The sequence below is a fragment of the Gossypium raimondii genome, chromosome 13, assembly GCF_025698545.1.
Source record: "Gossypium raimondii isolate GPD5lz chromosome 13, ASM2569854v1, whole genome shotgun sequence".
NCBI classification, from domain to species: Eukaryota; Viridiplantae; Streptophyta; class Magnoliopsida; order Malvales; family Malvaceae; genus Gossypium; species Gossypium raimondii.
In genome coordinates this window covers 6,173,151-6,184,691 of record NC_068577.1, presented here as the reverse complement: position 1 = coordinate 6,184,691, position 11,541 = coordinate 6,173,151, and the positions used below count along the sequence as shown (strand labels likewise).

The following is an 11,541-nucleotide window of genomic DNA, read 5'->3' as shown; positions in this document are numbered from 1 at the left end:
GCTGTTTTTAGTTCCATTTTGATTGTTTTGTAATCTAGTTCATGTTGAACTAAGTAGGTAAATGTTTTTGATATTGATTGACTGAAAAGTCAGCAATGCAAGTTGTACAAGCTAATCTTGTAAGTTTCAATGCAAATTAGTGGAGTTAGGTAGTTGATTAGGTGATTACTTGTTTGTTTTACTTGTTGACTGAAATATGTAATGGCTTAATGCCTTGTTGTGTGTTAATGAAAAATATCAGCTCATTTTTCATTCAATCTTCTTCTCTCTTTTCTGTTATTCGTAAGCTAGTTTTCATTTTCTGTTTTTGCTTCTGAGTTTGTTTCTTCTCCAAGGCTCGAGGCTTGCTATTCAAGCAAGATACAAAACAGCCTGTTATTGTCTCTTTGTTCCAACAATTGGTATCTAGAACTTCATTCTTAGTGGACCTGTTGTATTAAACTAAGAAAGCTGAATGTCTTCCTCAAGTTTTTCACCAGCAGCCCCACCAGTCTTCAATGGAGATGGCTTCCACATATGGCTGGTCAAGATGAAGACTTACCTGCAGGCCTTTGATCTGTGGGAAGTTGTTAACACAGATGTTGAGCCAAGACCACCGAGGGCTAATCCCACAAGAGCTCGGATAAGGCAAATCTGTCGATGAGAGGACCAAAAGGCATAAAGCCATGTCCTCGCATCCGTAACTGTATCGATGTCATCTTCACTGAATTATGGCTGTGAGACTCCAAAACAGCCTGGGATAAGCTTAAGGAGGAGTTTCAAGGCACCGAGAGAACAAGGCAACAAAGAAGCTATTAAATTTGAGAAGGATTTGAGAATCTAAAGATGAAGGAAGAAGAAACAAAGCGAAGCAAAGATGCATGTAATCATAGCAATGGTTAACAAGATAAGGCTCCTTGGTGAGCACTTTGATGAGGCAAGAATTGTGGAAAAGGTCCTCTCCACTTTGCCTCGAGAGATATGAGGCCAAGATATCCTCCTTAGAGGACTCAAGAGACCTTGCTACCATCTCTTTAACTGAGCTAATCAACACTTTCTATGCTCAGGAACAAAGGAGAGCTAGCAGAGCTGAAGATCACCAGGAAGGTGCATTCAATGCCAAGGCGAGAGAAGCCTCGAGCTTCAAAGCTCCAAGAGGCAAAAGGCCTTGGAAAAACAGCCTAAGACGACATCGCAAGGAGTAATGACCAGCCCTGCAGACATTGTAAGAGGCCAGTCATCCGAAAGATGATCTTGGTTTAGGCGGATGCAGATGCCAACACTGCAAGAAGAAGGGCCATGTTGAAAGGGTCTGTAAAAACAAGAGTAAGCCAAGGCAGAATCAATTTCAGCAGTCAAAGGTTGAAGCTCGAGTAGCTGAGGACAGTAGTGACCAAGAAGAACAGGTCTTTGCTGTTTCCTGCTTAGCTGATGATAAGAAATGCTCAAAAGGCTGGTTGTTGGACAGTGGTTGCACTAACCACATGTCACCAGATGCCTCCTTGTTTAAAACCTTGGACAGAAGTTATAAAACCAAGGTCAAGGTTGGAAATGGTCAGTTTATAAAGACTGAAGGAAGAGGAGAAGTGCTGATATGTACTCCCACAGCAACAAGATCACCCAAATGTGTTTGTTGGTGCAGAGATTGATGTAAACCTTCTCAAAGATAGCTCAACCGCCGAGAAAGGTTATTCATTGTGTTCAAGGACAAATAATGCCACATTCTCGATCCAAGTGGATCAAGCCTTATGATGATCCACAATGACCGATAAATGCTTTGAGGTTCACTGGGCAAATGACTCAAACTCAAAGATACACCTCTGTTGATGACTCCAAGCTTTGGCATCAAAGGCTTGGACATGCCAACTTCGGATCAATGGCTCGAATGGCCAAAGAGGGTTTGGCAGAGAACTTCACCACTCGATGGAGCATGAGGATGTATGTGAAGTTTGCGGATGGGGAAACAGCAAGACCGCCATTTCCTACAAATTCACTTGAGAGTTCTTGAAAGACTGCAATGGTGCACTCGATGTATGTGGTCGATGAGGATGAATCACTCAAAGAAAAATAGGTATTTCATCCTCTTCATTGATGATCTTACAAGGTTTTGCTGGATTTTCTTCTTAAAACACAAGTCTGAGGTAGCTCAAGTGTTTGTGAAGTTTAAAACTGCTGTAGAGACAGAAACAGGTTGCAAGCTGAAATCGATAAGGACAGACAATGGCACCGAGTACACTTCACTCGGTTTCAAGCCATTTGCAATGATGTTTGGTATCAAACATCACCACAAATGTCTACACACCTCAAGCAGAATGGGGTAGCCGAAAGAAAGAACGAAGCCCGATGGATATGGCGGATGTCTCTGCTTGAAAAGAAACTACCCAAGACCATGTGGGAGAGGCAAGAACATCTTGCTTACCTTCGTAACAGTGCTTCCTACCAAAGCTCTTGCATCCGAGACACCTTTCGAGGCTTGGTTCAGTTTCAAGCCTTCCTTGGCACATCTGAAGGTGTTTGGTTGCCTGTGTTATGCACAAATACCAGCAGCAAAGAGAGACAAGCTCTCTAAAAGGGCTCAACCAGGTGTTCTAGTAGGCTACAGCTCAGTCAAGAAGGGCTACAGGGTTCTGGATCCCTTGACAAACAAAGTCCAGGTGAGCAGAGATGTCATCTTTGATGAAAAAGCTCTTTGAATTGGGAGAAAATGAGCGAAGCGCTTTGAAGACCTAGTGCCTAATCAAGCTGAACTTGAGCAGCTAGGACCTGAAATGGATGTTGATGATGTGCCTGTGAGAGGCACAAGGCCCCTAGATGATATTTATGAAAGGGCACAGGTTGCAATAGCAGAACCTAACAGTTTTGAAGAGGCTGAGACAGATGAAGGCTGGAAACTAGCTATGGTCAATGAAATCAACATGATTAAGAAGAACCAGACATGGGAGCTAGTTGATAAACCTGCTGGAAAGAAGACCATTGGAGTAAAATGGGTCTATCGAGTAAAACAGAATGCAGATGGCAGTCTGAACAAGCTAAAAGCCAGGCTTGTTGTCAAAGGATTTAGCCAAAGGTATGGTCTGGACTACCTGGAAACATTTGCACCAGTAGCCAGGCTTGACACAGTTAGAATGATAGTTGCCTTGGCTGCTCAACATCAGTGGACCATTCATCAGCTTGATGTTAAGTCTGCATTTCTCAATGGTTTCCTGGAAGAAGAGATCTACATCGAGCAGCCTCAAGGATTTGTGATCACTGGCAAAGAACACATGGTGTACAGACTGAAAAAGGCTTTATATGGTCTGAAACAGGCTCCTCGAGCCTGGTATGCTCGAATTGACTCTTACCTGCTCAGTTTGGAATTTGAGAGAAGTCCCAGTGAACCAACACTGTATGTGAAGAAGAACCAAGTGAAACTCGACTTATCCCGTCACTCTATGTTGATGATTTATTGGTAATCGGAGGAGATAGAAGAATGCTCAAGATTTCAAAAGAAAAATGATGGAAATGTTTGAAATGTCCGATTTAGGTAATGAACTACTTCCTTGGAATGGAAGTGAAGCAAACAGAAAAGGGAATCTTTCTAAGTCAGAGTTCTTTTACTATGAAGATCCTGGATAAGTTCTCTATGAAGAACTGCAAGCCAACAAGCACACCAATGGCTGTTGGAGTGAAGCTTTCGAGGCAAGGGAGTGGTGAACCAATTTGCGAGACTATGTACAAGAGTCTCATTGGTAGTCTGTTGTATTTGACTGCAACAAGACCCGATATCATGTTTGCTGTTAGTGTGCTATCGAGATACATGAATTGCTGCAATGATCAGCACTTTCAAGCAGCTAAAAGAGTGCTAAGATACATCAAAGGCACCATTGATCATGGTGTATTGTTCAAAAGGGCTGAAAACATGAAGCTGATAGGCTATGTTGATAGTGACTGGGCTGGATCGAGTGATGACATGAGGAGCACATCCGGATATGCATTTAGTCTTGGCTCAGGCATGTTTTGCTGGAGTTCTAAGAAACAAAGTCAGGTGGCACAATCAACAGCAGAAGCTGAATATGTTGCTGCTGCATCTGCTGTGAATCAAGCCATATGGCTTAGAAAAATCTTGGCTGATTTAAACCAAAACCAAAAAGAGGCAACAGAGATTTATTGTGACAACAAATCTGCTGTTGCAATTGCAAAAAATCCCATTTTTCATGGTAGAACCAAGCACTTCAACATTAAGTTGCATGTTATAAGGGAGATGGAACAAGCTCATGAAATCGAGCTGATTCATTGCAATTCAGAAGCGCAAATTGCTGATATCTTCACAAAGGCACTCAATGTGTCTAAATTTGTTAAATTTAAAAGGGAATTAGGTGTTACTAGCATGGAAACTAAGGAGGAGTGTTAAGTTTAGTTCCCATGCAAAGGTGGCCATGCACGACATGCAAAGGTGGTCATGCTCGAAGAAATAGCGACAAGCGATGGTGCCATTGTGTGCAAAGAATCAAGTTTGAAGTCGCCAATCCACTTGCTGCTTTTTAGTTCCATTTTGATTGTTTTGTAATCTAGTTCATGTTGAACTAAGTAGGTAAATGTTTTGATATTGATTGATGAAAAGTCAAGAATGCAAGTTGTACAAGCTAATCTTGTAAGTTTCAATGCAAATTAGTGGAGTTAGGTAGTTGATTAGGTGATTACTTGTTTGTTTTACTTGTTGACTGAAATATGTAATGGCTTAATGCCTTGTTGTGTGTTAATGAAAAATATCAGCTCATTTTTCATTCAATCTTCTTCTCTCTTTTCTGTTATTCGCAAGCTAGTTTTCATTTTCTGTTTTTGCTTCTGAGTTTGTTTCTTCTCCAAGGCTCGAGGCTTGCTATTCAAGCAAGATACAAAACAGCCTGTTATTGTCTCTTTGTTCCAACAAAAATACAACAAATGCATTGAAATTATAAACTACTAGTTGTGTCTAAAGGATCAGCTAGCACATCATCCTCTTCTCGATTATGCTTTTCGTGCTTACAGACTTGATCGCAATTCTCAGGAGCGAGTTGTTACCAGGAGACCTTTAGGGGCAGAGCTTGCCTAACCAGCTAAGTAAAAATTACTTAGAGTTTTTCCATTTTGACACAAAGTCCTCTCAAGCTTCTCCAGAAGGAAAATGAATGTTGAAGTCTAGCTAAGCACCAATGAACTCGCTAAGAGCATCGAAAGGACCAGTGGCTACTTGAGCATGTAATAAAAAATTAGCCATTAAGTCAGGTGAGTACTCATTTAGACTCTGCCTAGTCTCTTCTTTATACTTTTCCATAACTTCCTCATGACTCTTTGTCAAGTTCGCTACCATAGTCTTATGTTCTTCATCTTTTGTCCTTAAGCTAGCTTCCAACACCAGTTTATTAGCTCACTCACCAGCGATCTCTCCATTTAATTTTTAAACCTCTTGCTCGGCAATAGTAAGACGTTCTTGTAACCTTTTATTTTATTCTTGAAACCCCCTATCTTTCTCATCCAATTTGGCACAGAGTTTTCGTGCTTGCGTTAGTGCTCCCATAGCAGATTGGTAGGTATGTTCGCTCTCTATCCTACTCGCTTCCACCTTGTCCACACTTTCAATAAGTCCCATACTGGCCATGCAATCTTCACTCAGCAACACTTGCAAAGAGACCACTAGTTCTCGTAGTGAAGGATGCTTGGAACCACTGGATGACATATTTGGACAAAAAAGATTTCTAGTTCCTTCAGGCACGAGATTATCCCATTGCTTCTTTACTTTGGTGGGATTAAAAGGAAACTTATTCACACTAAGGTGCTCATGCCATGGAAACAAAATCCTTACTTTACCACTAGGGGTGTTAAGCTTCAGATAATCACTAGGAGGGCCGTGATTGATAATAACCCCAAATGCATCATCATTGACTGGCCTTGGGGGTGGTCAGGAACTAACAGGAGAGACTACTAGAGGTAAGCTTACAGTAAGGGAAATGAAAATAAGAATATCATTGTCAGATGCTTCACCGCAATATCTTATCCTCTTTTGGCGAAACTCTCCCGTAGAACTGCCTTACTCCTCATTGCTTAAAATAATGTTCGCAGTGCTCGCATTTGTTTTCTATTTCTTTCGACTTCTTTTTCCAATACTTGTACTAGAAGGACCCCCTCGCACACTTTGCATATAAGCACGCACGCCCATGTACTTGTAAACTTCCCCGGACAGGATAGTGGATTCTTCAAAACTGTCTTCGGTATCTTGAGTTGTGCCTGCACCATAAACAATTTATATGTCATCACCAGTAGTTAGCATAAGGGGGTTCGCATCACACTCAATATTTGGTGGAGATTACAAAGATCATGAGCGAGTCTTTAGTTGGCAAAAAGTATACAAAAATTTCCTAGGCTAATCTTTTTTCCCCTGTAGTGTAAAAGCCAACTCATCAGTTGCTACGTTTGGCCATGCGAACTGTGCAGGAACAAGGCCAATGGTATTTTCCCCAGCATCCGCATTAGCTTGTCTCCATCTATTAGAACTAAAACTCAATAGGCAATATCGAAAGATATTTCTCGCAGTCAATATCTACTCTAAATCGAGCATGCCACTTTACCGAAGCCTATAATGCTGCCTCTAGCCTTCCTCTGTTATTATGTCTCGCCTCTTCTTGCATATATTATTATTTGGTAGCGACCACTGAGTGGGGAAATCGAAACCATCGTTGAACTTGTATTAACTCATATATATTTACACAGATTAAGACGAAGGTTGGTACACTTATTAGAGACGATGGATTTCACATTTTTGCGAGGAGTAAAGTAATAAAGACTTATTGAGCCTCCTCGATTGTGAGCCTTTAACAGATATAAACTCTGAAACACGACGAGCAGTGGTACATCGTTGCGTTGGCTAGCCTTCATGAAGTACGCCATGGCTAGCCACCAAGAAAAGCCAGATAGTTGGCTGGGTGCTATCCTATAGTCATCAAGGAGATGACAAAAGAAGGGATGGAGGGGTAAATCGAACCTCGCTTCAAGTACGTGTAGAGGAAGAAAAAAAAGTATTGTTGCTGGTGTTGCTCAGGCGAAGTGCCCCTTTGAGAATTGGGAAATCATACACGAAATTCAGAGTTTGAATCCCTCGCACAGCTAAAATTCGATTAATCTCTTCTAGTTTTGTTGTAGAAACATACACTTGAGCTTCTACCAAATTCCTAACTCCCTCGTGTCTAAAAGGGTTCTTTGAGATAGCACAACCACTGCCTCTGGTTCTCGCCATGATTTACCAACAAAAGTAGAAATAAAATTTAGAAAGTGAAAGAAATTTTAAAAGATTACCTCTGAAATTGTGCTTCTTGCCTGTTACTTTTCTTTGAAACTTTTGAATCAAAATATTATGATTTCTAAGGCTTTGTTAACCTCTTTTAAAAGGGTTTCTCCTCAGGCTTAAACGGTTCAAGTGTCCAGGGGTAAAAGCATAAATCACAAACAATTGTATCCTCTCCTACAGGTGATGAACCCTGTGACGTTCGATGAAGCATAAAACGTGTTCGGTAACTTTTATTTATCTCAACCAGAGTCACTTTATGACTCTCCCTTTTAACCAGATGGGGGACAAATTGTTAGGATAGTTACCACCATCAGTCCAAAACCACAAGGTTGCAGACTAAGCTCGCATGATGGGATCACAGACTGAGTTCATATGCAAAGCTTGCTCGCTGAGCCTACTCCCCTGCGAAGTTATATGTGCATAAGAACGTGTAACGCGTGTTAAATCTAGAGTAGGGTATGTGTCTGTATGCATAGAGCCTACTTAGCATATCATCTCAATTAACAGTACCCATATCATATAAATAGGTAAATATCACCAGGAAAAAGGGACAAAAAGAAAAATACCTCAACATAAAGTAAAATCTGGAGAAAGATATTGATGACATCAACTTCCAGATTACTCCAAAAAATGTATTTTATAATACAAACTATTATAATTTCAAAAATTAAAAATTAAAAATACTGAAGTTAATACTACAATTTAACCTCATAAAAAATTAGTTAACAGAAGGACTTATAATAGTAAATACTCAATCAAAACGTTTTAAAAGTTTAAGTACTGATTTCAAAAGTATGCCATGAAAGAAACTATGATTGGATATGGCAACTATCAAAAGGAAAGAGACAATTAATTCATTTGACAAAAGATAAAGTTATTAAGAAACATGCACGAGAATCCATTCCCAGTTTGCTGCCAAGAACCGTGTCTCAGCCCCTCCCTCCAGTAGACCAGTCAATTAGTTGGAATTGTTTCCAAGTTGATAGAGCAAGAGTGCCTCCGACGAGGTAGTGGTTCAAACCCTTTCAAGCATACGACGCTCACAGTCTGATTTGATAAACATATTTTACTTCATGAAAAGAAACTGCCCAAACAGAAGTTTACCATTTAATTTTTGGAAGACTCATAAGTGAATATATCTTGAACACAGAGCGTCTGAAAATGTTTTAGGCGATGTCGAAATTAAATTATAAATTCTACAGTAATAAAAATAATATTTCACCATTTGAATATCTTATATTTTTATAAATTTTAAAAAATTAAATTAAATTTTTATCATTTTTAAAACAATTAAAATATAAATTTATTTTTATTAATTTAAAATTTTTAAAATTTTAAACCAGGTAAATGAAAATTTTTACAGCTGCCGTCTCCTTAGATACCCCCTGCTAAGCGAATCACGTAAATTCTAAAATATAAAGTCCGTTCAAATTGGATTACCTTTTTTAATTATTTTTGACATTTTGGTACGGTAAGTTGGCTACTAACAGACAAATTTGTTGTTTTGGCATCACCCAGAAGTCAAATTGAATTATTAGTATTAAACAGCACATGAAATGTAAACATGCGCATGGGCATCCCTTCTCAGTTTTTGCAGTCAAGAATCGTGTCTCAGCCCCTCTCCCGTCACCGTCGTCAGTCTCCCCATGGCCACCACTGCTCCGACCGGTTCTCCACCGTCACCACCATCTCTTACTCACCCACCACCACCACGGAAGCTAACATCCGTTAAAGCACTATCCGAATCGCCCGGACTTTCTTCCATCCCTTCCATTTACACCTTCCCAGAACAACCCAACCACGAACCAGTTTCAGACACGAAAGAACCAATCCCCACCATCGATTTCTCCCTCCTCATCTCTAGTAATCCCGATGAACGGTCTAAAACCATCCGAGAACTTGGAAAAGCCTGCCGGGACTGGGGCTTCTTCATGGTACAATACATATATACACATATATCTATATATAGTTATGATTTTCAAAGAATTTTAGATTTGATAAAATGAGCATTATGAGGTGACCAATCATGGGGTGCCGGAGAGGATGATGAAGGCAATGATAGAGGTTTGTAGGGAATTTTTCGAGCTAACAGAGGAAGAAAAGGGAGAAAGTGAAGGGAAACATGTATTGGATCCTATAAGATATGGGACAAGTTTCAACCCATCACTGGATAAAATTTTGTATTGGAGAGATTATCTCAAGATTTTTCAGCATCCTGCCTTTCACTCACCCAGCAATCCCCCTTCCTTCAGGTTTTTTCTTTTTATACCATTAGATCGGTTTCAGAAAACAAATTACGTAGCATTGTTTAATGAAATATTAAAGATAACATATCCATATTTTTTCTAATACAGTGAAAATGAGAATAACACCATTTAAATTTAAATTCGTGTCAAAAGATCGTTCCATTCAAATTAAAAGAACATATCTTTTATAATTATAAACTGTAATATCTGGCATACAACTATCATGTATTAATTATTAGGTAATTTTTTTATAATATTTTATAAAAGAAGTGTACAAATGATTTAATATAATTTTAATTAATATATACAATTAATTTGTACATCTACGAGAAAAAACTTAATATTAAAGATAATATAATTAAATTTCATAAGTAGGGATCGATTCCATTCATCAGTTTTAAATTTTTATTTAAAATTATATTAAAAATAGAACTGGGACTAATCCATATTTAACAAAATTGAACCAAATAGGAAAATAGAAGTTATATATACATACATAATTGGAATAAATATTAAGGAAGTTATTGTACTATATTAAGAGTAACTCTCAAAATAAATAAAGTGGTTTAATCCTTGTATTATTAAGAAGTGAGCGATTTAGTTATTGCTACTATTAATTGCTCTTGTTCACCCACTCTCTAAATAGTAACGTGTCTGAATTACTTAGTATTTATTGGATAATAACATCCATTAATCGTAGCCCATGTTATGATACATATTGGGTACACATATATATCTGATAGGGATATAATCAATTCATCTAACATAAGTTTTGTCTTGTTTTTTTTTGGCATAAGCGCAATTGCATTAGAATACAGCAAAAGAACCCGAGGAGTAATGAAAGAAATAGTGAGAGGAATATCAGAAAGCTTGGGGTTAGAAGACAAATACATTGAGAAGGCCTCAAGTCTGGAAAACTGCCTACAGATTATGGTAGCAAACTTGTATCCACCATGCCCACAGCCAGAACTCGCCATGGGATTGGCCGCTCATACCGACCATGGTCTTTTGACCCTCCTCATCCAAAACGACACCGTGGGGCTTCAAGTGCTACACAAAGACAAATGGGTCAATATCCACCCCATCCCCAATTCATTTCTAGTCAACATTGGGGACCATATTGATGTACAACTCCCAAATTCTTCTTTTTTATCTTCAACTTTTGGATTTAGTCACACTACGTTAACTTGATTAAGTTGTTTAACACCATCAACTATTTCGTTTTAATGTTGATGTGAAAATTTCTCACATCATCATGTTAATATAGATTTAGTATAGTAGAAGGACCAAATCCATAATTTGACCTTTCATTTTATAATTGGTTTTTAATTTTTTCCAAAATTGATCTGAAGTAAATCGTTATTTCTCCTAATTGATCGGATATGATTTTAAATTTATGCAAGATTTTGAGCAACGGGAAGTATAAAAGTGTTCTCCATCGAGCTGTGGTAAATGATAGAGATGTAAGGATATCGATAGCACTGGCGCATGGACCGGCCGCGGACGTCGCCGTGAATCCGGCTCCAATGTTGCTGGAAGATGGTCAGAACCCATTGGCATACCCAGCAATTAAATATAAAGAATACGTGGAGCTTCAACAAAGCAGCAAGCTCGATGGGAAATCTTACTTGGAACATATACGAAATAGAGGGATTTAATTTCTAGTGTAATATTTGTTTGCAAATGAGTAAATCTTTCTAAATTTGGGTTAATTTCGAGTTCGAATTATTTTATGTTCGAGTCATTTGGGATTTGAAACTCAGGCTTTTGAATTAGATAGTTACGATCACTATAAGTAGAGCAAAAAATGAATCAAGCTTGAATAAACAATCTTTATTCATGTTTACTTTGTTTCTTTTTAAGGTGGTTTATGTTTGGTTTCTTTTCTAGAATTGATTCTTAACCAAAAGCAAATTGTAATGACGAGTATTTTTTTCACTCAATTCAATTTGATTGAACGCTCACTTCTACATTGATTTGCTAAAAAGAGAAACTAATCTCTTAAATTTTATTGAT

General features: G+C 38.5%; 1 protein-coding gene across 1 annotated transcript; it reads left to right on the top strand.

The window, feature by feature from the left end:
• Positions 1-8,842: 8,842 nt before the first annotated feature.
• Positions 8,843-11,237, top strand: LOC105784378 (2-oxoglutarate-dependent dioxygenase 19). Its single transcript, XM_012610240.2, has 4 exons — positions 8,843-9,213; positions 9,296-9,531; positions 10,323-10,650; positions 10,929-11,237. Exons 1-4 carry the CDS (start codon positions 8,926-8,928, stop codon positions 11,181-11,183), a joined length of 1,107 nt encoding a protein of 368 aa, XP_012465694.1. The 5' UTR covers positions 8,843-8,925; the 3' UTR covers positions 11,184-11,237.
• The last annotated feature ends 304 nt before the right edge of the window (positions 11,238-11,541 follow it).